At 52.3% G+C, this 26,040-nt stretch overlaps 2 protein-coding genes across 3 annotated transcripts; one reads left to right on the plus strand and one right to left on the minus strand.

The window, feature by feature from the left end:
• The first annotated feature begins 85 nt into the window (after positions 1–85).
• LOC142599444 (myogenesis-regulating glycosidase-like) lies at positions 86–13,808 on the plus strand. 2 transcript variants are annotated; one of them, XM_075740107.1, is made up of 2 exons: positions 86–205; positions 8,226–13,808. In XM_075740107.1, exon 2 carries the CDS (start codon positions 8,362–8,364, stop codon positions 10,396–10,398), a length of 2,037 nt encoding a protein of 678 aa, XP_075596222.1. In that variant the 5' UTR covers positions 86–205; positions 8,226–8,361; the 3' UTR covers positions 10,399–13,808. The 2 variants fall into 2 exon arrangements, with proteins under 2 accessions (XP_075596222.1, XP_075596223.1); XM_075740108.1 differs by lacking the exon at positions 86–205 and adding an exon at positions 2,315–3,081.
• Positions 13,809–18,248: 4,440 nt separating this feature from the next.
• MYORG (myogenesis regulating glycosidase (putative)) lies at positions 18,249–20,742 on the minus strand. The gene has a single exon (XM_010311786.2). It carries the CDS (start codon positions 20,507–20,509, stop codon positions 18,413–18,415), a length of 2,097 nt encoding a protein of 698 aa, XP_010310088.2. The 5' UTR covers positions 20,510–20,742; the 3' UTR covers positions 18,249–18,412.
• Between the last annotated feature and the right edge of the window lie 5,298 nt (positions 20,743–26,040).

The following is a 26,040-nucleotide window of genomic DNA, read 5'->3' on the forward strand; positions in this document are numbered from 1 at the left end:
CCCAGCGGGGAGCGCCGCGCCGGGGCGGGCTGGGGGGGCCGGGCCGGGGCTGGAGCCGGGGCGGGGCAGCGGGGAGCGCCCAGCCCCGGAACCGCTGCGGGCGGCCGGCTGCGCTCAGCCCCGCTCCCGGTGCGCTCAGCCCGGTGTCCCCTCCCCGCCCCGTCCCCGGCATCCCGCAGAGCTCAGCTATGGCCCGGTGCCGCCGGTAAGTTTGCCGGCTCCCGGGGCTGCCCTCCGGGGAAGGATGCAGCAGCCTCCGGGGCAGGTGTGGGGTGTGCAGTCCCCGGCATAGGGGGGATGACCGGGTGCGGGGCTGGAGGCAGGCAAGGGGGTGCCCAGTCCCTCAGACCCCAGGCTGCAACCGGCAGCAGGGGCAGGCATGGAAAGGCCCGCGGGGAGCGGGGTGTCAGTGCAAACCTGCACCCTGAGCGCGGGATGCAAGCCTTTCACACCCTGCCGTGCAGGGGCCACGCAAGTTTTTCTTGTGATGAGTAGGAATCTTGCCGCCTCGAGAAGATTAACGGAGCCCGGAGACATGTCCTCGGCTCCGCTGGCAAGGTGGAGCTTCAACTTTTGCTGCTAGACAGATGTTTGGCTGTGAAAACTTAAGCAGTTGGTTTATGCAGTGCATGTGCTGGGTTGGGTTTGGAGTGGTTACTGTGACAGCCCCTCCATCAGCAAGTGTCAGCAGTGGCGACCAGCAGCCAAAGCTGTTTTAGAAAGCACAAATCCTTCTCTCTCTTTTTCCTCTCCCTCTTGGGATACTTGTGATGCCCAAAGGGCAAGTGCCCGGCACAGCAGACACTCACAGCCTGGTGGGAGGTGAGGTCAGGGGGCTGTCTGCATGACTGGATCTGCACATGGAAGAGCTGCCAGGGAGCAAGGGATGGATGATTGCTTTTGGCCCAGGGTTGTCCAGCATCATTGGCTATTGGGTACAGATGGAAATTCATGGTCCTGAGTCGCCAGCCCAGCTCCATAAGCCATCCACCACTCTCTGGAGCTGCCAGCACCTGGAGTTTCATGGTGATTCAATGTCTGGAAAATCGCAGGGGCCATGCAAGAGGGATGTGCTTAGGTTTCCATTTCTTCTCCATATCGCTTTGTAGCACTTGGATTTTGGGGCGGGCTCAGGTTTCAGCCTGCGTCAGCATCCGAAATGCTGAGTGCTCCCAAACCACTGAATGGGCCCTTTTAAGAAAGGATCTAGAGGGGCGAAACAGGGTACCGAGTCCTGCAGTGGGGTGGTTTGTCTTGGAGGATGAAGATGAGCAGGAGTGAGATTAATGCCTGTGAGAGCACTGGGGAGAGAGGCTATTGGAGTGATAGGGTGGTAGATGAAGCACATCTTGTACCAGCAGGAACTGGGCTGGGGAACCAAAGGACGGTGGCAAAGACACCAAAATCTTTATAGCTGTGTGTCTTATATGACACACATGGCAAATGAAATAAACTAATAGCAGACTGATGCCTCGCACCAGGGTTTCATACACCTGCCCACAGGACCAGCCCTGCTGGGCAATGTCCATGCTGCTGCTGGCTCCTTCGGTGGGAGCGATGAAACTATTGCAGTTATTGCTGTTGTTTCTTTTTTTGGGCAGAGATTTCTACCATCCTGGCCTGCTAGCACATGGAACTCCTTGTATTTGGTGTTTTGCTTTCACCATCATCAGGCATGAGCAGGGTGGTTTTAGTGGATGCCTCTCCAAGAGCTGCTGGCCCCACAGGTGCTAAGGAGCTGGCTGCTGGGCTCTGTGTTACCCCATGGACCATGGCCTCAGGGCCAGACTGCCCCCTGCTCCTCCAGGGGCTATAGGACATCTCCAAGGTGCACACAGAGATGTCCTCAAAGGGAAAGCACCAGAGCTTTCTCTTCAACACGTGCAATGCACTTTGATACTGAGTGTACTAGGAGAGCTCACTTTGTTTTAAAGGCTCCACAAATCTTTGCAGCTCAGACAAATTCAGGTGCTGTGATGTTGTGCCTCCAGGCAGGGAAAAGCGAGAGCTCTCGGTCATGGTTTAGTCATGAGCCTGCAGCACCGTAAGCAGTGTGCAGGGTTAAAGTAAAAACCCAGCGCATCAAAACTTCATCTTGCTAATTAGCACAGAGTGAAGAACAAAGAAAGACAATGTTGTAAAGGGGGAATTGTCAGGGGTGTTAAATATTAAGTCATTTGATGCTAGAATTGACTCCCAGTGGCTTTTTTTGTATTCATGGTCAGGCATTGGACAAGATGTCTAAATGGGTTTGGAGCATCAGCTGACACTGGCAGCTTTAAGGGGCATAACTGGGCTGTAAAGTGATGATTCCTACAATATAGGTGAAAGTATTAAAGGCTGAGCACAGCTAATGCTGCAGCTTCGGATCTCCTGTCTCGTCTTGCAGATGGAGTACTGGCAGCATGTCTGCACTTTGCAGATGAGCTCTATTCATGTGGCCTCCTTGGATTTGGGGTTTATCCTCTGGGTTCCTGGTGCTGTTTAATCCTGGCTTACAAACCATCCAGCAGCAGCAAGGCTCCTTATTTCTTTTCACTCAAGGCAGCCTCATTACACTACTGAATCATGACTCTGCTTAAAATCACAAGACTTGGGGAAGAAAAAAACCCCAAATTCTGGGTTGGTTTTTATTTTGCTTTCTGATTCTGGAGAGCCTGAGAATGCAGGAGGGGACAAGCCTTCACCGGTCCTTCCCACTCATCTGGCAGGGAGGCGAGATGCCAGCCTGAATCCCGCGACTCCGGGAGCACCCTTTGCGCCGCTGCGATGCCTGCGGCAGCCGCCTCTTAGCTGAGCGCCGCTGCCTCAGCACACCCCAGCCGGAGGGTTGGCTGCTCACGCATCCGTCACAGTGCCTGAGAAAACACGCCGGTGACGTACTGGGTCCCCTCCTCCTGCCCGCGGACACATGCTGCTCAGGGCGCAGCCAGCTCGTAGACCCAAAACACCACCACACGATGGAGAGGAGGAAGCTGCTGGGGACACGGAGATGTAGCAGCACTTATATTTTATGTGCTTAAAAAGCCATCTGTGGCAGAGCAAGGCAGCAGGCAGGGATCCCTGGGAGGTACTGGATGGGTAAGTACCGGCACCGTGCCCCCAACGGGATGAGCCCCTTTTGGCTGGGGCTGTCCGTATCTGACAGCCGCGTGCTACCGGGAATCTGCTGCCGTGTATTGCCACAGAGGCAGCAGCCCCAACAGCAAGCGTCTGTCACTTTGCAGGAGGTGCAGAGAGCTGCCCCACCGCAGCCTTTCCCCGAGCCGCTGCAGCCAGGCAGCATGTCAGTCCCCGCTGCGACCGCAGTGGGGACGGTGAAGGCAGGGGTGCCCTGGGAAGGAGGCACTGTGTCCTCCCCGCTGTCCCTGTCCTGCTGAGGCAGAGTCGCTGCCCTGGCTCAGGGGCTGGGGGCCTGTGCCTCCCACATTCACCCCAGCGTGGCTTGTGCACCGTGGGGATAAACCCAGGGCCCCAGTGTGATCCAGTGTAGTATTCGGGGGTACCCTTGTGGGAGGCTCTGCAGGGCTGGGGGAGGTATCAGTGCCTCTGATCTGGGGGTGGGGGGGGGCAGGGTGTGTAGGGAGCAGCTGACGCTACTGCCAGGTGCTTCCCTGCCCAACCTGCTCCCATCATTGCAAGCAGCTGGACCGGTGATTTCACCCTTTATGACTCCAGAAAGCCCTCCAGAGATCTCCAGTGCTGCTCACACCTCTCCAAGGGAGATTAAACCCCTGGGAGAGGTTTGCTCATCTCCCTTCTCAGGTTTGCAAAGTCCCTTCGGCAGGGCTGGTCCCCCATGGGGGATTGCAGAGTGGGCACGTGGAGTCTTTTTTTGCCCCCCACAGCTGTTTTGCAGACAAGTAATTTCCCCCTTAACTTGCCATCCTAATTCGCTGCTCTTTTATGGGATTGGAGATGCCTCCTGGTGAAATCTGGTGTGTTTCCTTAGGTTGACTCCTGCCAAGATGTTTGGGGAGGAGGCAGCAGCACCTTGCACTGGAGGGAAGGGTTTCCCAGCATCCTGGTGTGGGAAATGGGTGCGTGTCCCTGGCATGAGCTTGGCCCCCAGCGTGGTTCAGACCTGACCCCACTGGGGCGATAGGGACCAGTTAAACGTTATTGACCCTTTTTAGACAACTGTTCTAATTGCAAAATTACTGGGGTTAGTGGTGCTGTGGGTCTCACAGCCCCGTGGTTAGCGGCGGTGTTGGTTAAAATAGAAGCAGTCAAAAAATGGATTTTTATTTTTACTCCATAAAGTGTGTCCTGCTCAGATGTTTTGCTTTCATCTCGAGTTCAGGCAAGACAACTTGCAGCTTCCACAGAACAGGAAGAAAAAGCTTTGTTTTGGGTCAGCTGGGAAGCTCCAGCACAGCAAGCTGCAAATGTGCTGTTTGTCTTTGACACTCTGCCTTCCCGTTTGTTTTTTTTTTTTGGTGGTTTGTTTTTTTTTTTTTTTTGAGGAGTTAAAGGTCACCACAATGTCATCTTGGAGAAAAATAACAACTTTGCATTCCAAAAAAAATGTTGAAACAAGCTTTGCCTGAGCAGGCACCTCTGCGGGCTGCAGCTTGTGAGTGTGAGGTGGCAAGCGTCTCCGGGGAGCTGGTGAGACTTAGCTTTTGTCTGGGACGGAGCCAAATCACTGATTGGAGAATGTACATTTTGTTAAAAAGGGAAAAAACTAGAGGGCCCAGACGGGCACAGAGCAAGATCCTGGTTTTTGGAGACTTCCTGTTTTTAGAAACCCTGGCCCATTGGTGCTCTGGTCAGTGCCCGCAAACACCCTTTTCAGCATCTTTGTTGGAGTGGTACCTGAGTGGGTGGTGTCCCTCAGCCCAGGGCAGCCACAGGGGTTTGATCCTGACCCATCCAGAGTGACCAGAGCAGGATTAAATCCACTAGCTCAGACACCCGGCTTGCACATCCTTCTGAGCCAGATCAGTGTCCAATGGCCACAAAAGGCTGCAAAACCCTTCTTAAAAGCCACATTATTTCTCTACTGGCAGCGGCAGTGACGGCTCCTTCATGTATGTCATGAGTTCCAGCCCATAGGGGGAAAAGAAAGAAACGGCCTAAAAATAGAGCAGCTTTGAAGTAGTTCATAAATAATAAACTTGCCTCCTGAAAGGGAGATGAAAATCAAGAAACTCCCTAAAGACCTGGGAGCTGCTGTCAGTTTTACACAGAGTGAGGAGGTGGCTGTCCCTGCAGCATCAGTATCAACCATTTCTTGGGCTTAAAACCCTAAATGAGAACTGGGAAAGAAGACACAATTTATTTCCTCTTTTTTTTTCCAGAAAACATGAAAACTTCAAAAAGTTCTTTTCCATTATAATTTGCAAGTCCTGCTTGGTGGAGGCTGCATTTTATTTCCCCCTTTCCTTGAGCTTTGCAGTACCCAGATAAGGCACACATACACAAGTGTGCCTCTGGTAGTGACAGGTATTTGCATCTCCCTCTCTGGCATCCCAAAAATTCCCAGTCCTGAGAGGAGGCGAGCTCATTTGGACTCAGCATACCCATCTGTATTTCCAGAAGCATCCTGCCACTTACAGTTTCGCTCAGCTGTGCTAGTTTTGGCTGAGACCCTTCTGCAAACCTTCCTTCCCCCCATCCCTGGTACAATCCTGCACTGCTTCTGTTTCACCCTAAAGCCAAGGAGAGGTTGATAGAGGGCGTGAAGGTTTTCCAAACACAGATTCACAGATTGGTAGGGGTTGGAAAGGACCTTTGGAGATCATCTAGTCCAACCCCCTGCTAAAGCAGGATCACCCAGAGCAGGTTGCACAGGATGGTGTCTGGGTGGGTTTTGAATCTCTCCAGAGAAGGAGACTCCACAACCTCTCTGGGCAGCCTGTCCCAGTGCTCTGTCACCCTCAGAGTGAAGAAGTTTTTCCTCATGTTCAGATGGAACTTCCTGTGTTCCAGTTTGTGCCTGTTGTCCTTTGTCCTGTCGCTGGGCACCACTGAGAAGAGTCTGGCCCCATCCTCTTGACACTCACCCTTTAGATATTTATAAGCATTGATCAGATCCCCTCTCAGTCTTCTCTTCTCCAGACTAAACAGCTCCAGCTCTCTCAGCCTTCCCTTCTCCAGACTAAACAGCTCCAGCTCTCTCAGCCTTCCCTCATACGAGAGATGCTCCAGTCTCCTCATCACCTCTGTACCCCTCCGCTGGACTCTCTCCAGTAGTTCCCTGTCTGTCTTGAACTGGGGAGCCCAGAGCTGGACACAGCACTCCAGATGTGGCCTCACCAGGGCAGAGTAGAGGGGAAGGAGAACCTCCCTGGACCTGCTGGCCACGCTCTTCTTAATGCACCCCGGGATGACATTGGTCTTCTTGGCCACAAGGGCACACTGCTGGTTCAAACACTGCATCCTCCCAACATCTCCTCCCTGCCTTTACCACCCAATTTTTGCTGGCCTCAGCTGCCCTTGCATCACACGTGTTGGTGGGTGAGGGCCCCATTCCCCTCCTGGGGGGCAGGATCCAGCCCTGGGTGACACAGTTGGGATGGTTGGAGCCGCCCTCATCCCGTGCCAGAGCTCCCCCGGTGGCGAGTGAGTGCTCTGAGTGCTCCGTGGGATCTGGCTGTGGGACAAGTCGTTTAGCTAAACCTATCGCCTCTTCAGGCTAATCGCTTCCTAATGCCTCTGTAATCCCATTTAAAGCAACTGGCAGCCTAGAAAGTTACCGGCCACCAGGGAAAGGTTAAAATGACCCATCCAGCAACAAAAAAGTTCTCCCAGCTGCAAGATCTGGCCCAATACGTGCTTCAAGATAAATATAAAATGCTGTATGCTTTGTTGAGCCTGTGCACAGATGCCACTCCAGGTTTACACCTGAGCATCCCTGTAGTAGAGCAGCAGGGTTTAGGTGATGCTCAGGATCTCTTTCTGCTTTACTTGTCCTTTTTTGGGGAAAAAGGTCTGTTCAAGGTACAGAGGAAAATGTGCTCCAGCTTGTCATGCCTGTGGCAGGGAGAGGGTTTGGTATTTCTCGTTCAATCTTTTTCTTCCTTTTTTTTTAAAAAAAAAAAGAAACCAACCCCTTTAGAGGGAGTAGCTGCAACCAGCTTCATTTGTGCCCCAAAAGAGGGGGTTTTTCCTCCAGTTTTCGCCAGAGCCAGCAGGCTTACAGCCCCAGGGCTTGGGGAGGAGGTGTGCCAGTGTTTGCTGCCGCTAGGCAGGTACCCGCCAGCTGGTCTGCGGCTCTGCAGCTCCTCTCCTTCCTCTGCTCCTTCTGCGGCCAGGTTTGTTTCTCGCTCTCCCGTGTCCTTACTTTACTTTTTCCCTCTGGATCCCCAGCACTGTGCTTGGCTGAGCCCAGCCAGCCCGCAGCCAAGGAAAAGCCATTAGGCTCTTGGCACAGCCCACTTCCCTGGGGCCACGCAGAGGGGAGCAGGCTGGAGCTGAGACACAGCCCAGAGCCGTGCTGGAGGGAGAAAGAGCCCTTTGGAGGTCGTGCACTGCTTGCTCCCAACAAAATTAGCTTTTCTCCTACCCAGAGCCATTGTAGGGATCTGCGTGCATGGCAGGAGCAAGCTGCTCTCCTCCTGCTTGGGGCTGCTGTCATGGTACCTCTTGCAGCCATGCTTTGCTGCACAACACACCCTCTACATGCTCCCCCCAAAACCAGCCATGAACCACCGGTACCCAGCCCTATTTGGCCATCCAGGAGCTGCAGAGAAGCAGGGATTTACCCACCTTTGCTGCAAAATATCACCTGGCTGGAGCAGAGAGGGCATGCTGGGGATGGGGAGGGGACGGGGCTGTGGATGACCTGAGTTAAAGCTGTCAGGGAGGCAGTTTGATTAAAATTAGGAGTGGCTGCCTGGAATTCATTAGGTGGTGTCTTTTATGGCTCTTAGTTAGCCATGTCCCTTAAAGATGCTGTCAGTGCGCTGACCTAGCTCCTGCTCAGCCTCCTCCTACCCCCTCTCAGTCTCTGCTCGTGCCTCACTGAAACTCTTCCCCACACACAAAAAAAAATTATGGCAATGATTTGTTCCTTATTGCCCTGGGGTTGTTCTCTGTGCATGTTGTCTGCCCAGGGTAATCGGAGACGGTCTCTGGCCCTCAGCATACAGCACCTGGCATGGCACAGCCCGGCAGTGGGGGCCATGGGGAGCTGCTGAAATTGAGACGGCAAATGGATGACAAGCCATCCCTTGATTCAGAGGTTCTTCTGAGACTATTTATATCCCCTTCTTTTTCAGAGACAGGTGCTCTGGGACTCAGTGGAGGTGGGAGCTCTCCTAACAGTCCATTCTCTTCTCCTGAGAGCCCGAAACTTGATGCAAAGAGATCTTCCTTACCAATACCTGCAAAAAGTTCTAAAGGAAACAGAGTGCCATGTACACCTTCCTGCCCGAGAACTTCACGCCAGTGAAGCAGAAGCCCTCCAAGGAGCTGAGGCCCATGCTCGGGGCCATCTTGCTGGGCCTCATCCTCTTCATCGCCGCCGTGGTGGCCTGGTGCTACTACACGGTGTCTCTGCGGAAAGCGGAGCGGCTCAAGACGGAGCTGATGGACCTGCGGGCGGACGGCTTCGTCATCAGGAACCAGCACGGGGAGGTGGTCTTCCGGCTGGCCTTCCGCTCGGGCACCCTCGACCTGGAGTCATGCTCCAAGGAGGGCGAGATTTTGAGCTGCACACGGTCGGGTGGGGGACCGCTCAACTTCTTCATCCAGACGGTGAAGCCCAAGGACACGGTGATGTGCTACCGTGTGCGCTGGGAGGAGCTGGCGGCCGGCCCGGCGGTGGAGCACACCATGTTCTGGGAGGACGCCCACTGGTACGGGGGCTCGGAGATGAGCACCCAGCACTGGCCCATCCGCCTGGCTGGCTACCAGGAGCCTGTACCCTACGTGACGAGTGACGTCTACTCCTTCCGCGACAGCTTTGGCGGCATCCTTGAGCGCTACTGGCTCTCCTCCAAGGCGGCGGCCATCAAGATCAACGACTCCGTGCCCTTCCACCTGGGCTTCAATGCCACCGAGCGCACCCTCTTCTTCCAGGCTCGCTACAAGGACTCGCCCTACAAGCCTCCGCCGGGGCAGCAGCCCTTCCCTGAGCTCAGCTACCGGGTCTGCGTGGGCTCCGACGTCACCTCCATCCACAAGTACATGGTGCGCAGGTACTTCAACAAGCCCTCCAAGATCCCTGCTGAGAACGCCTTCCGATACCCCATCTGGTCCACCTGGGCTCTCTACAAGAACAATATCGACCAGGATAAACTCTTGAGATTTGCTGAAAAAATCAAGAAGTACCATTTTAACTGCAGCCACATTGAAATCGATGACATGTACACGCAAGCCTATGGGGACTTTGACTTTGACCCTGTCAAGTTTCCCAACGTGACAGAGATGTTTGCAAAACTGAGGGAGGATGGGTTTAAGGTCACCTTGTGGACTCATCCTTTCATCAACTACAATTCCTCCAATTTTGGAGTGGGAATTGAGCGGCAGCTGTTCATCAAGGAGCCGTCGGGGCGGCTGCCGGCCATGGTGGAGTGGTGGAATGGCATCGGGGCCATCCTGGACTTCACCAACCCGGCAGCCCGGGACTGGTTCCAGAGCCACCTGCGCCAGCTCCGACACAAGTACGGCATCTCCTCCTTCAAGTTTGACGCGGGTGAGACCAGCTACCTGCCCAAGCAGTTCAGCACCTTCCGCCCACTCTCAGACCCCAGCATCTGGTCACGGCGCTACACGGAGATGGCCATCCCCTTCTACGAGCTGGCTGAGGTGCGGGTGGGCTACCAGTCACAGAACATTTCCTGCTTCTTCCGCATCATTGACCGCGACTCCGTCTGGGGCTACGAGCTCGGCCTCAAGTCCCTCATCCCCACTGTGCTCACCATCAGTATGCTGGGGTACCCTTTCATATCTGCTGACATGATCGGGGGGAATTTTTTCCCCAACAAGACAGATGGTGCGGTGGAGATCCCCGACCGAGAACTGTACGTGCGGTGGCTGGAGCTGTCGGCCTTCATGCCCTCCATGCAGTTCTCCATTCCGCCCTGGCTCTACGACAAGGAGGTGGTGGAGATTGCGCAGAAATTCACAGAGCTCCATGAGTCGCTGGTGGCCCCGCTGCTGCTAGAGCTGGCTGGGGAGGTCACGGACACGGGTGACCCCATCATCCGTCCCATCTGGTGGATCTCGCCCCGTGATGAGGCCACTCACAAGATCGACTCCCAGTTCCTCATTGGTGACACCCTCATGGTGGCCCCCGTCCTGGAGATGGGCAAACAGGAGCGTGACGTCTACCTGCCAGCGGGCAAGTGGCGCAGCTACAAGGGAGAGTTGTTTGAGAAGACCCCAGTGCTGCTCACGGACTATCCCGTTGACCTGGATGAAGTTGCCTATTTTCTTTGGGTTTCATAACAGGCTCCTCCATCATCTTTGGGATAACCATGCCTTACTCTAGGACTTTGTAACAAATAGTAATTCTAATTGCACATTTCGTTTGAGTCTGGGGTTGAGGAAGGGAATTAAATAGACATCACTATACTTGGGGTAATTTTTTTTAACTGGGGGCTGTGATCTGGTTTTTTTTTTTTTAATTTGGGGCAGGTGAGAGACTCCAGTTGGGTTATGATAGGCAGAATTTTGTCTGTGTGGTTGAGGAAGAAGTTGTCAGTCTGTCTGCAGACACATAGTAAACCCAATACTTTTTCAGTGCCCAAGGATTTCAAGAACTGGAGGTTGGTTAGTGCCAGTGGGAGAATTTCTGGTCTCGTGAGAGCATTTCTGGTCTCATGGGAGCACCCGGCACTGGGCATGGGGGGTGTGTGATGTGGGAGGGTTGCTACAGCACAGCCTGCCTTAAGTTTTATAAGATGGCAAATATATTTAAAAGGACTTTTTTAAGAGCAGACAACAAACTAGAGATACATATATATCCATATATGTGTTTTCCCCCCTTTGTTGTAGTGTGGCACTGGACTAAGAGGTGCCCCATGCTCCTGCTTTCCCGGGTACCAGGTGGGCCAGGTTACTCAAGTAATGTCCAGATATTTTAACTGTACGGGCTGCATATTGCTTGCTGGGGCATCTGCATCCCACCTAACACCCACCCATCTAACACCCGCTACAAGGCACTTGCCTGTTTGTTTTGCCTTGGGTGTTAACATTGCCTTTTCTAGAGCAGTGCTGTCCATAGCAGCATGCCCCATTAGTCTTTTTAAAGCATTTATGGCCCCTCTTCATTACATGATTATCCTGCTCATATCATCCCTTTTGGTTTTTAAGGACAGATGACCTTTCAGGTTTGTTGCTGGCAGAAGGACTGCCTCGAGCAAAACCGTTCTCAAAAAGTACATGCAGTGCTTCCCTGGGAACAGAAGGTTCCCACGAGCGGCACGTGTCTGGATTGACGGTGACGTTTGCTGCTAGCCGGCTTGCTGGTGGGTGGAAAACACCGGCTTTTGCACTGATGGGTCTCTGCCAGCGGGTGTTCTCGCTGCACCCGCAGAAATGTTCTCATCTACCATGAAATTAAGCTAATACCCATTTCTGTCTCAGGTTGCAGTTAGAGGTGGTGATTTCTTGAGGGTTTTTCTGAAGCAACCCTCTTCTCTCCCTGGGAGAATTAGGGGCCTTTGTCAGGCAGCATTTGTGGTGCTGGAGATGGAGTTGCTGTCAGAGGCTTCTGGAGGGGATATGGGGTGACATGGTCCTGCACCCCAAGTCCCTGGCAGCCAAGAGGGAGTTGCAGAGATGCCTCTTTCCCAGCTTTCCCATTTGGTTTTGTCTGGGAAGATGCATTTACAGAGAGCCATGGGCAATCTCTGCTCCAAGACAGAGCAAACAGGAATGAAGTCTGGCAGCCCTTCTCCCCAGGCCAGGACATTCCCGGCTGTGCCCTCGTTGGGAGTGTGTTTCAGCCCCTGAATTTTTAATGAGCCTCTGCAGAACTGAACTGCATTGGCTGGGAAGGTTTGGGGCACCCTGCCCAGTCTACGGCCAGCCAAGGAGAGCTCAGCATCTGCTGGGTGTCTTATGGGATTGTGTCTGGGCTATGCGTGGGTCTGACATGAGTCTGCCACCTGGGGAGACAGTGCTGTGTTTTGGGTAGGGTTCTCCTGCCACTGGGCTTTGTAGGAGGCAGAAAAGGAGATGCAGTAAACCTGGGATTGTGATGGGGTCCAGGAGTAGAAATGTAGTTTTGGGGGGCAAAATAGGAAGTGCTTTTATAGTTAGGAAGGAAGTGAGGAAATCCAGTTTGATGGACTCTGTGGAACATCCCTTAAGGTGTGAATATGCCCTGCATAGTTTGGTGTTTCAGCCTCTAAACAAGATGCAGGGGAGCCCTGTAGGACCCTGCCCAGCTGGAGCACAAGCATGTCCCAAAGCCTGTTTATTGTGGTTTTTAATTGTGAAGGACTCAAGTTTGTTCCCTGCCACCAGTGCAAATAGTGGTTATGTTACAGGTTACAGACACCCTCTGGCAAGCAGTCAATCCTGGAGCCCCAGCATCAGTCATCAGGGCACTGGCAGGATTTGGTCCTTGGACTGGAGGGTGGAGATTAATCTGACCACAGCCTGCAAGGAGGACAGGGTGCAGAAGGGGTTTCTCCAGCCCCAGAAATGCATAAAGGCCATGCTTTAAGGGGCTCCAGCTCTTCCCTTTCAACCTTTGCCTGTGAAATACTTATCCCTCCTTGTCATGGGAGTCATTGGTTGGAAGAGATGTTGCTGCATGGCTCACCTGCCAGTGAAGAAGTGGGATCCTTGGCACAGGACTTCATGGAAAGGATCCCAGCATGACCAGGAGATGTTGCATGTCTTCTCCTCCCCTGTGTCTGCTGTGCATTCACCACATCCCTCACTAGTAAGGGGTGAGGCTACATGAAGAGAAATGCAGCATTCATGTTAGTATCTCTTTATTATTAAAATGATGGGAGCAGCTGGATGAGTGCCTTCAATCTCCTCACAGTGGTTTTGGGCACTGTCAGGAAGGTCATGGAGGAAATTCTCCATCAGACACACAATTTTCCTTCCCCTCTCCTCAGAAGAAAGGATTTTATCATCAAAGTTTTAATTTTATTTAACTATATGAATAAATGGGTAAGATTATAGAGTACCCTTATTTTTCTAAATGTGGTAGTTAGGGCATAAGTGGCTGTGGCTATTCAGTGCTCCAGCTAGGAGAAAGGTAAAGCTGTTGCGAGGACATAAGGGATGATGCTGAAGAGCGGGTCCGTATGGGTGGCTTTCCGTGGGTCCATGGCACCACCACCATGGCTTCCCTGCATGCTGGGGACAGGCTTAGCAGTGCTGCCTCAAGCTATCTCACAGGCTTCTTGGTGCCCTTTCTGTCCAATTTTTTACCAAAAAACACTATTTCTAACACTATGCTGCAGCGCTGCAGAATTTGAGGACCTCTAGGACCTCGCAGACCACAAGCACTCTGTGCTCAGACACCTTGGGAACACTACTAGGGAGATTTATCTGATTTATACCATGGGTCACTGGCCAAAGCAGGGTTTAGTTTGACTCAGCCAAGGAAAAGCCCTTAAACAGGTTTGGGAGTTGGATTCAGCCTTTTCCATCCCAGGCCAGAACAGACCATGGCTGAGCAGCAGGTCGATGTGATGACTGTGTGATTGAATTTTGAAGCTTGCACTGTCGTGTATCGGGTTTTCTGATGCTTGTGTTTGCACATGCCGTCCTACGTTGGACTGTAATGCTGGTGGGTTTGTTTTTAACCACTTTTCTAATTCTTAATTGTTATGAAGACAGAACTGTAACATGAATTGCCTTGATTGATATAAAATTTTGGAAAACAAAAAGAAGTTTAATTATGTCCATCTGTACCAAGTACATGGGGCTGGTGGTTCAGGAAGATATGGGGCTTTTTTCACCCTAGACTTCTCTGAAATCAGACTTGAGATTGTTGGTTTATTTAAAGCTTGCAGCCTGCAGTTTTGACATATATTTTAAAGGGAGGAGCTGGCAGCCACCCTACTTTTGTGTTTGCAGTGGTGGGAGGAGACGGCCATATGGAGATGACCCACTAGATCATGGATTGCCCTTCCTTGGGTTCCAACAGCAAAGGGAATAGCTGTTCCTTAGGTCTGGCCTGGAGAAGACCATGTCCAGGTCAACCCCCATGTTGTGACTGCCTCCAGGAGTGGGGACCAGACAATCATGCCCCTATTTCTGCTGACATCTACCCAAAAAGGGCCCATTGACACCAACTCTGGGGGGGTTGGCTGGTCCACGCTGCTCTCAGAAGACACGTGCTTTGGGACTGGTTGCAGGCAGTGAAGAAGAGGAGCCTGCTCCTGGCCTTCCTCAGCACTCGAGAAGGTCCATCTGGGCCCTGGCTGTCCCCACTGCCCTGGGGTCCCCCTTTCCAGATGGTGCTGACAGCCAGGATGGGGACAGAGTAGAGGTTTGTGGCTATGGGAGTGCCAGAAATGGAGCATGTGAAAGTCATTTAGGAGCCTCCCTTGCCCCACACCACCCCATTTGCTCCACACGATGTTTTTCCTGCCCTTTCCATTGTTCCTGTACAAACCACAGCCTGCCTTGTGTCACCCGGGCATCACCAGCACTGGCCGACACAAGCAGCTTGGCTTGAGGAATCATAGAATCACAGAATGGTTTGGGTTGGAAGGGACCTCAAAGATCACCTAGTTCCAACCCCCCTGCTGCAGGCAGGGACACCCTCCACTAGACCACACTGCCCAAAGCCTCATCCAGCCTGGTCTTGAATACTTCCAGGGATGGGGCGTCCTCTGCTTCTCAGTGGACCCTGTTCCAGTGCTTCATCACCCTCACAGTAAAGAATTTCCTCCTAGTATCTAATCTAAATCTACCCTCTTTTAGGATAAAGCTATTACCCCTTGTCCCTATCACTCCATGCCCGTGTAAACAGTCCTTCTCCAGCTTTCTTGCAGGCCCCTTCAGATACTGGTAATCCGCAATTAGGTCTCCCTGGAGCCTTTTCTCCACACTGAACAATCCCAACTCTCACAGCCTGTCCTCATAGGAGATGTGCTCCAGCCCTCTGATCAGCTCCGTGGCCTCCTCTGGACTCTCTCCAACAGCTCCATGTCTCTCCTGTACTGGGGCCCCCAGAGCTGGATTCAGTACTCCAGGTGGGGTCTCATGAGAGCAGAGTAGGGGGGCAGGATCACCTCCCTCAACCTGCTGGTCACAATGAATGAGAGGGACTTCAGTTTGCTCCTTTCGCAATAAAAGACATTTTCCCAGTGCTTTTCCTTTGCCTTCTCCTTTGGGTGCCAGTGGCACCCATACACTTGACTGATCCTTACATGGCAGGGTGAAGTTGACACTGACTGGAGACCTGGGGACAGGTATGTGGCTTGCAGCACTTGTAGCCTTGCAGCAAATCCTCAATAATGCAGGAGTCCTCCCTGGAACTGGTGAGTTTGGGTTTGGTTTGCCTCCTCCCAAAAGCTGGTGCTGTGTGCAGGGAGGGTGTGTGAGGCTTGCTGGGGACATGGGGACAGTGAGTGGGATCTGCTCTGTGCTGGGTCCCAGCTAAGTGGCAGTGCTTGAAAACATGTCCATGGCTGTGTACGGCAAAGGGAGGAGTGTTAATGGCAAAGTCCAAACCCCAGTAGGGCTACAGCAAAAGCCCAATTCGTTTCAAAACAGATCTCAAGGAGGTGCCTATGGTTGACAGCAGAGCAGTGGCAATTGACCCGTGAGATCCTGGCTGGGAGAGTGTCCATCCCTGCCTGAAATCACAGCTTTTATTAAAAGTAAGAAAAAAACAGGCAGACAGGCAGAGCCCAAGGCCGGAGAGGACTGTGGTGAAAGGACAAGCTGACAGCAGCAAAGTCCTTTCGAGCACGTGGCCAGGCTGGCAGGCTCAGGAAAAAACCAACCTCCTTAATTGCAGCTCGTCCCAAGCCAGATGGGAGCTGCCAGTCTGCAGATCCCTCACACCAGGAGAGCCATAAAGATGGTCTGGGCTGATGCAAAAATCCCAGAGGCCAAGTGGAGAAATGCAGGGATTTTTATTTATTTTATTGTTACTATTTCTTGTCAGTATGGCTGGGTGGTTTCTAGCTCAGCAGTCATCAAAGATTCAGGGCAATAAACTCTCCCTCCACAAAACAGGCAGCCTGGGGTGAGCAACATGCTGGGGGAAGAGTCCCATGTCACCAGCACCTCCAGCAAACAGCTCTTGCTTGGCACTGGGAGTGAAAAAAACTAACCAAGACTGAAGCTTAGCAAGGCAAACAAGATGGCCCTCTGGCAGCACACAGCCATGGCACAGCAGTAGGGTGTGGAGAGGCAGCCATGGTGCCACCTGCTTGCAGGATGCCTCCAGCACCGGTCTCCTGTGGCTCCCTGCAGCTCAGCTGGGCAGCTGGGAAAGGTGCTGGGGGAAAGATGGGAAAGGGATGGGGATTTGGGGGAGAGATTTTTGCAGCCAAATGGGACCAGGCAGCTCATATCATCCCCAGAATTTGCAGAAAGTCTGAGTGATGCTTTTTTTTTTCCCCCAGCTTGTGATACAGGAGGGCGGCAGAGCCACGCATGTGCATACAGAGCACTCTGATTCTAGGGGCAGAGGTGTGGTATGAAGGGGCTGGAGCCTGGCTCTCCCATCTCTCCCCAGTGCAGTTGGCACCAGCTTTTCAGAAAGCTTTTCTTGCTGCAACAGCAGCCAGAGGAATTTTGCTGGAGACCCTCTTATTGCCCCAAGCCCATCTGTTGGGGACCCCTGGGGGCTTCAGAGCAGCAGCTGAGAGAGAAAGCATTCAGAAACACTTTCTTATCCTTGGGGGAGACACCTCAGTGGAAACCACTATCTGGAGAGGGAGGAAGCCCATGGTGAGGATCCAGAGATGGTCTGTTAACCCTGAATACAACTGCCAGACTGAGCATTGCTTTCCCTTTCACGTACCTAGGTTAAAGGGTGGGAGGGGTTTCCCTCCCTTCCCTCCCCATCGTCACACCTCCAATAGCATTACTGTGTCTCAAGCTGCTTTCAGGAGCATCTAGAAGATGTTCTGGCTCATCCCACTTGGCACTGCTCTTGTGCCACTGTGACCATGCAAGGTACTTGTGGCATAATGAACGCACTGATGGGCAACGGGGGTATAAGCTGGTTTTGGGGCTGCTTCACCTGAGCACCAAACCAGATCTGGAGTCAGTGCGATGCTCTCCAGCCCCTGTTTACTTTTGATATGGACCAGCTCAGGGGAAAACCCCTAAAGGAAGGAGCTTTCTCCTGCTTTGGGGCCATGCACAGCTTTACCTCCCAGGTGCCTACTAGCAGTGCACTGGGGTCAGCAAAGCAATCAGTCTCTCACTTTGGGAAGGAGCATTGCAGTCCAGAGATCCCAGGACTCTCTTAAACTGCTCAATCATGTCACCTTGAAACTTCTCTTTGCTCAAAAATAGGGAAGATTGGACCAAGAAAGGAGAGTATTTCACAGCCGGCCTGCCTACCCCAAGCCTACAGGTGTTGTTGAGATGCCTTCACCCAGAAGTCGTCACCTCCATGGTGAAGGATGCTAGCTCATGGACAGGGATCTCTATCAACACAGCTGGTGGCATGGGAGAACATTTTCCATGGGAAAAGTGAGGCAGGAGGGCACTTCGGCTGGTTTGTTAATTGCCTGAGTTTTCTCAGGAGGAAGATGGCCAAGTCCTCTCCTGGGACCTGACACATTGCACCCTTTGGCTCTAAATGTGGTCCCAAAAGATATATGGAACCTATTCAGTCCTAACCCATGCATGACTTGGTGTTAGGTTTTAATCTTGACTGCCACGAGATACCACCACATGTTTACAGGCTTGACTAAATCCACACCACGAACATAGTTCTCAATAATTTCATCCAGTAAAAGGGGAGAAATGGTTGCCACAGCATTAGCAAGTGCTATAGCTTCTTTCTGCTTGTTCAGATAGCTCAGGCTGTGGAAATGCAAACTCCCCTTTCTCCTGCATCAGCACCCATCTGATGTGCAGGCTGAAAATTGTGTGCCTTCCTCTTCAGCATAATCACAGACAGCTTTCTGTAAAAAAAGTACTCTACTGCAGCTGCCTCCTTCACTACATAAATGAAATTATACCTATATGTCAAAGGATCAGCTGTGAAACTGGGTAACAAAGGAGTCCATGCAATTTCCTTTAAAAACCAGAAGCATGCATGGCATTTCTTGCTGGGGAAAGATTACAAGCAGACACTGTGTTTCTGTAAGTTGTATTTGTCATACTTAATAACAGACCGCCATTCAATAAATTTTAATAAGTTATTCTACAGCACTTGCCACACAAAACAGAGGTCACAGTGTTTTCTTCATACTGAAGTATTTCTACTTTAAAAACTACTAACATTCCAAGGTCAATAAAGCAATTGCTTCATTAATCCCTGAGACTATTGCATAGCTGATGGAGGAGGCTGTTATGAAACCCAAAGAAAATAGGCAACTTCATCCAGGTCAACGGGATAGTCCGTGAGCAGCACTGGGGTCTTCTCAAACAACTCTCCCTTGTAGCTGCGCCACTTGCCCGCTGGCAGGTAGACGTCACGCTCCTGTTTGCCCATCTCCAGGACGGGGGCCACCATGAGGGTGTCACCAATGAGGAACTGGGAGTCGATCTTGTGAGTGGCCTCATCACGGGGCGAGATCCACCAGATGGGACGGATGATGGGGTCACCCGTGTCCGTGACCTCCCCAGCCAGCTCTAGCAGCAGCGGGGCCACCAGCGACTCATGGAGCTCTGTGAATTTCTGCGCAATCTCCACCACCTCCTTGTCGTAGAGCCAGGGCGGAATGGAGAACTGCATGGAGGGCATGAAGGCCGACAGCTCCAGCCACCGCACGTACAGTTCTCGGTCGGGGATCTCCACCGCACCATCTGTCTTGTTGGGGAAAAAATTCCCCCCGATCATGTCAGCAGATATGAAAGGGTACCCCAGCATACTGATGGTGAGCACAGTGGGGATGAGGGACTTGAGGCCGAGCTCGTAGCCCCAGACGGAGTCGCGGTCAATGATGCGGAAGAAGCAGGAAATGTTCTGTGACTGGTAGCCCACCCGCACCTCAGCCAGCTCGTAGAAGGGGATGGCCATCTCCGTGTAGCGCCGTGACCAGATGCTGGGGTCTGAGAGTGGGCGGAAGGTGCTGAACTGCTTGGGCAGGTAGCTGGTCTCACCCGCGTCAAACTTGAAGGAGGAGATGCCGTACTTGTGTCGGAGCTGGCGCAGGTGGCTCTGGAACCAGTCCCGGGCTGCCGGGTTGGTGAAGTCCAGGATGGCCCCGATGCCATTCCACCACTCCACCATGGCCGGCAGCCGCCCCGACGGCTCCTTGATGAACAGCTGCCGCTCAATTCCCACTCCAAAATTGGAGGAATTGTAGTTGATGAAAGGATGAGTCCACAAGGTGACCTTAAACCCATCCTCCCTCAGTTTTGCAAACATCTCTGTCACGTTGGGAAACTTGACAGGGTCAAAGTCAAAGTCCCCATAGGCTTGCGTGTACATGTCATCGATTTCAATGTGGCTGCAGTTAAAATGGTACTTCTTGATTTTTTCAGCAAATCTCAAGAGTTTATCCTGGTCGATATTGTTCTTGTAGAGAGCCCAGGTGGACCAGATGGGGTATCGGAAGGCGTTCTCAGCAGGGATCTTGGAGGGCTTGTTGAAGTACCTGCGCACCATGTACTTGTGGATGGAGGTGACGTCGGAGCCCACGCAGACCCGGTAGCTGAGCTCAGGGAAGGGCTGCTGCCCCGGCGGAGGCTTGTAGGGCGAGTCCTTGTAGCGAGCCTGGAAGAAGAGGGTGCGCTCGGTGGCATTGAAGCCCAGGTGGAAGGGCACGGAGTCGTTGATCTTGATGGCCGCCGCCTTGGAGGAGAGCCAGTAGCGCTCAAGGATGCCGCCAAAGCTGTCGCGGAAGGAGTAGACGTCACTCGTCACGTAGGGTACAGGCTCCTGGTAGCCAGCCAGGCGGATGGGCCAGTGCTGGGTGCTCATCTCCGAGCCCCCGTACCAGTGGGCGTCCTCCCAGAACATGGTGTGCTCCACCGCCGGGCCGGCCGCCAGCTCCTCCCAGCGCACACGGTAGCACATCACCGTGTCCTTGGGCTTCACCGTCTGGATGAAGAAGTTGAGCGGTCCCCCACCCGACCGTGTGCAGCTCAAAATCTCGCCCTCCTTGGAGCATGACTCCAGGTCGAGGGTGCCCGAGCGGAAGGCCAGCCGGAAGACCACCTCCCCGTGCTGGTTCCTGATGACGAAGCCGTCCGCCCGCAGGTCCATCAGCTCCGTCTTGAGCCACTCCGCTTTCCGCAGAGACACCGTGTAGTAGCACCAGGCCACCACGGCGGCGATGAAGAGGATGAGGCCCAGCAAGATGGCCCCGAGCATGGGCCTCAGCTCCTTGGAGGGCTTCTGCTTCACTGGCGTGAAGTTCTCACGCAAACATGTTCCTTTGGAATCCTTCTTTTTAGCATTTCCATGTTTTCCCACACGGTGGGTAATCAGACTGTCCATGACTCCTTGATTAGAAAATTTGCTGCTGAATTTTTTTATAATCAGTGGACATAAATTCCAAGATGCTACGTGAAGGTGGTCAGAGTCTTCTTTCCAAAGCCTGCAGTGTTATTTCATGAAACAGAGGGTTATAAACATACACAAAAAATTAAATCCTAATAACAGTCATTGCTCCTCTCCTCCCGTTTGCAGCCCGGCAGCCTCCCTGGCCCTGCAGCTCTGACTTGCTTTGCTTTGTGCGGTGGCAGCCTGTTCACTGGCAGCTGCACTGAAGTTTTCTGGAGCAGGGCTGTGCCAGGATTCCTGTGACCGTTTATTGGCTGCAGCCTTGCTGCGTCCTGCAGAGCAAGGGCAAGGGGATGAAAGTCAAGCCAGAGCCAGGAGGAGAATGGGGCCAGGGAAAGGGGCTGGTACCTGAACATACAAGCTCGACATCACAAGCCGATCTGTTTTTACATTTATTATACACCCTGCTGGATTTTACCACCTGTCCACAACTTCTCTATATCAAATGCAGGCAGAGAAATGCTGCTCTGAAGTGTCCAGCCTCTGCCTGCCATTCCCCACCACCCCCTAGAGATGCAGCTGGCGAGTGATGTTTTATCTCCGTGCACTTTGCTCCTTCCCTGAGCCACATGGGGATGCAGGGACAAAGGGATGCCACACTTTGTAGCCAGCACTGTGCTGCTCCGGGACAGCTGGGCAGACCCTTCAGCTGCCTGCCCTACTACTTGTCCAGGAGACATCATCCCTTGCCTGGGCAGGGGAGAAAAGAGTATATTTCCCTGCATCTACATCCATTTTTTTTATTCTAATTCAGTTTCTCTAACTTGCAGGCTTATGCTAGGCAAGATGCTGAAGTTCAGTGCGGGTGAAAGATATTTAGGCACAGACTTTGGGGATGGGGGTGTTAAGCTGAAATTGTTGCAAAATCAGAACTACATTAAAACCTTGTTTTGGTGAGAAATGCACAAGAAGACAACACACATCCCAGCTGCATCAAGCATCACCAAGGCAGCCAGTGCAGTGCAGCTTGCAGCATCTGAAAGAGCATCCACTGCCAACAAAAATGAGAGGTGGGGGAAACTGAGGCAGTGGCTCAAGGCAACACACTCTGTACAACTGGGCTCCATCCCAGGGTCTGTGTGATCTGACAGGATGAAAATTTGCAGAAGCAGCCTGTATGGAGGGAAGGAGAAAGAATCAACTTGCTCATCTGAGCCATGCCCGGCAATACATGCTGGACGTATTTACTTGCACCACCATGACATCAGGATCTAAGTATATAAAGATGATAAGCTGCCCAGGGAGCCATTAAAAATACCAGAGGTCACCACATTTGGGATCGATTGCAGCAGCCTCCCAACCACCTGAATGAGCTGCTCAGTTAGTTTCTGTAATGTGCTCTCAAGGCGAACAAGGCTTTGCTGTGAAAAAGAGCCCGAGTGGATAAAAGCCTTCCTGAGGGAGTCCTGTCTGGGGTAGGGGGTGAGAGAAGGAAGGTTGCTGCTGTCCCAAAGAGATGGCTATCTGGGACCAGGACGGTTTTGGGAACCAGGTTGGGTTACACATGTGCTCGGGGCACTCTGCCAGCCCCAAAGTGCTCAGACCTGGCAGGCTCCTGCGTGCTGGCCTGGCTCCTGACACAGCTTTGCAGCTCCAGCTCGGGTGGTTTCCAGCAAAACCCTGATGTTTTTTCAAAACAACCCCTTTGCTTTGAAGATGTTTTGATGTTCTGGGTCATTCCTCGGTTGCTGCCCTCAGTGCTTTCATCCTCTTCTTTCTTCCTCTTTTTGCCCTCCCAGTGAGCCTAGAGACAGGACTGTCCTTTAAGATGAGCCCCACCACTTTCCAGGGTGAAAAAACAAGGAAGGGAAAGGGAGATGGAAATAAGTTTTTCAGGAATTCTGCTGCTTCTTTTTTTTTTTTTTTTTTATATATATATTACACAACAACATATTAAAAAAGACAGAAACACACAGGAACATCAGGACTCCAGAATCCCTACAAGAATAAAGGATGTGTGGGAAGTTTCCCAGCTTTCAATGCAATGATTTCTCTCTGAGACAATTGCTTTCATAGAATCATAGAATCATAGAATGGTTTGGGTTGGAAGGGACCTTAAAGATCATCTCGTTCCAACCCCCCTGCCATGGGCAGGGACACCCTCCACTAGAACAGGTTGCCCAACTCATCCAACCTGGTCTTGAACACTTCCAGGGATGGGGCATCCACAGCTTCTCTGGGCAACCTGTTCCAGTGCCTCACCACTCTAACAGTAAAGAATTTCTTTCTAACATCTAATCTAAATCGACCCTCCTTCAGCTTAAACCCTTGTCCTGTCACTACACTCCTGATAAACAGTCCCTCTTCAGCTTTCCTGTAGGCCCCTTCAGGTACTGGAAGGATGCAATTAGGTCTCCATGGAGCCTTCTCTTCTCCAGGCTGAACAACCCCAACTCTCTCAGCCTGTCCTCATAGGAGAGGTGCTCCAGCCCTCTGATCAGCTCCGCGGCCTCCTCTGGACTCTCTCCAACAGCTCCATGTCTCTCCTGTACTGGGGCCCCCAGAGCTGGACGCAGTACTCCAGGTGGGGTCTCACAAGAGCAGAGTAGAGGGGCTGGATCACCTCACTTGACCTGCTGGTCACACTTCTTTTGATGCAGCCCAGGATATGGTTGGCTTTCTGGGCTGCAAGCGCACACTGCTGGCTCATGTTGACCTTCTTGTCCACCAACAACCCCAAGTCCTTCTCTTCAAGGCTGTTCTTAATCCATTCTTTGCCCAGCCTGTAGTTGCGCTTGGGATTGCTTTAAATCCCTCTATTTCCCCACGGGCAGAAGACCAGTGGCAGAAAGATAGTGTACAAGAGAGTCAGTGCTCCTGGGCCAAGCTGTCCTGTCCCCAGGGCCTTTTGGGTTTTCCTCCCTCCTATGATGTGGCAGGATGCTGTGTTGGTATCCCAGGCCTGCTGCCCCTCACAGAGGAGAGGTACCACCTGGGAGATGTAGGTGGTCGGTGGGAAGAGCAGTTGCTGGCACATATAGAGGCAGAGCAGGATGAAATCAGGATTGCCAGCATAGATGCCACCAGGATCTAAGGGAGTCTCTGAAGCTGCAAACTCCTGTCCTTCAAGGCTTATGTCTCATGAAAGCATTAAACATCCACTGGCCAAGCCAGCAGCCTGAACATTGCCCTGGGGGTGATGAGAAGGAGTGCTGCCAAGGGGTGCACACTCGTCACACAGAGCCCAGATCCAGCCTTTTCCTTGCTCTGTTGACGGGGTGATGGCATCACAGTGTCTCCTCCCCATGAATATTTAACTTGTCCTTGCAAAACCTCTCAGCTCCGGCAAACACTTAATTAACCCAGGTAAAGTGGAACTACTTCCAAGCAAAGATGGGCTGAATGCTCCCAGAGCAGCCCAAAAGCCAGATGCCCCAGGGATGCAGGCATTGTTGTATTGTATTTGGGCTGTTTTACCAGATGCTGGTCTGGTATAGGTCTGGCCCCATCAGTCTCCCCAGGCCTTCCTCCAAAAGGAGCTGTGATTCCTCACGCCGAGGATCTAAGCAGCCCTTTGCATGCATAGATTAAACATTGACATACCCAGCACCATGACACGCAGAAAATGAGCCAGGACTTTAGACCCTCTTAAACGGGAGTTAAGCAAGGATTTCAAGTGATGAAACGCATATTAGCCAGCTCGAAGGGCAGCTACACGTCTAAACCCCTTTGTACACCCACCCTCAGAGCCTCCTCCAGACCAAATCTATCCCCAGCAACCCTCCTGATCTCTTGGCACATGTGGCACAACTTTGCCAGGCCTCAGTCTGGGTCCCAGCTATGTGACACCTGAATCCTCAGACTTTTGCACTTCCAATGTGTTTACCTGCCTGCTGGTGCAGGGAGAACATCACTCATCAAACAACCCATCAGGAAACAATTCTGTCTTTAAAGGGATAGTTTTCTATATTAAGATTCCTTTTATAACAGGATATCAAACACTATCAGGCGCTCGTAGGGAAAGTATATGACATGTTCTAGCAGAAAGCACCATAGGTAGCTATAAGTCATGGTCATAAACAAACTATTGCCCTGTCAAACTCTGCAAGAAATGATTAATCATTTACTGAGCCCTTTTAAACTGTTTCAAATGGGACCTTTTTAACAGAAAACACACCCAAAGAAGAAAGCAGTTCCCATCAGCCCTCATTTCCCATAGCAGCCTGGCACACGCAGGCATCATATGGGGATTTATTGCTAAAAGGAGCCCAGGGGAGGTTTGCTCACCGTTTTTTCTGTATGTATAGATGACGTGAGAAAAGAGGTATCTGCTATCGTTGCAGCCAAGGAGGGGGAGTGAGGGAGAGCCAAGGTTATCTCATGAGCTGCCACAGATTAGCTACAAAGCCAACAAGGCTTAACACAAGGGGGAAGTGTCTGGGCAATGGATGCAGAGGGTGAGGTGACATTGCCAAGGACGCTGTACTGTCCATGTGGTGCAAGTAGGAACATCCCTGGACGTGGTTGAAGTCCCTCCCATGCAGCGGTGCATGATCCTGCTCCTCCTGAGAGCTAGAAAAAACTCAAAGCTCACTTGTGCCCCAAAGCAGAGAGGATATTAGTCACAGCACTGTGTGCACCTCTCACCCCAGCTCTGAGCTTTGAGCAATTCCTGATAGCTCCAGTGTGGGCAACAGTGATGGCTGACCTCATTGCCTTGACTGTTGGCCCGTGGGGATGTCACCTGGGTCCTTGGGCTGAAACGGCAGTTTGGTTCATATTAACCCCATATCAGCAGCAGAGTCTGACCTTCTGGGAGGCTTGTGGCTGAATCCTGAAGGGATGCACCAGTGGCATGGAGAGACCTGCACCAGCTCACACCCACCAGACTGCTCTGAGCAGGCTTGTTTCTGGCAGCCATGCTGATATGGGGGGTCTCTGCACTGCTCCCCATGGCTTGTGATGCCTGGAGGGTTTTTAGCTCATCTCAGCAAGAAGGTGGCTGCACAGATTCTGCTGACTTGTGCCTGTACAAAATGCTGCTGCAACATTGGTAACTCCATGCAAGCCTGACAGTGCTATAAACCCCCTGGACCCATGCAAATCCAGCTCAGGTCTAGAGTGGAAATATTACCTGGGCTTTTTCCCTACCCAGAGGATCTCAGTCCCTCACTACTGGGAATAAAGCGGAGTTCACTACACAGGTCTTTCAGTCCTAATTGCTATAAGACCAGGCAGTAGAAAGTGCCACTCCCATCTTCTTATATGAACAAACCCCTCCTTCCCAAGCCAGCAAAAAAAAGCCTTAAAAATTAACTTTTTCCCCATGTCAGGGCTCTCTCTGACTGCTGAACCTGCAGACTGTGGCCCTGCGCTGCTCCAAGCTGCAAGTGGTGGCCACAGCATCCAGCTGCATGCTGAGAGCTGCTCTGCCCACATCCTTGGGAAGGAGCTCCACCTGCTGAGCCAGTGGCCCAGGCTGAAACCCAGGCAGTGCTTCTAGGTTTGTCCCAGGGCTGAGAGGT

Source organism: Balearica regulorum, chromosome Z (assembly GCF_011004875.1).
Source record: "Balearica regulorum gibbericeps isolate bBalReg1 chromosome Z, bBalReg1.pri, whole genome shotgun sequence".
NCBI lineage: Eukaryota > Metazoa > Chordata > Aves > Gruiformes > Gruidae > Balearica > Balearica regulorum.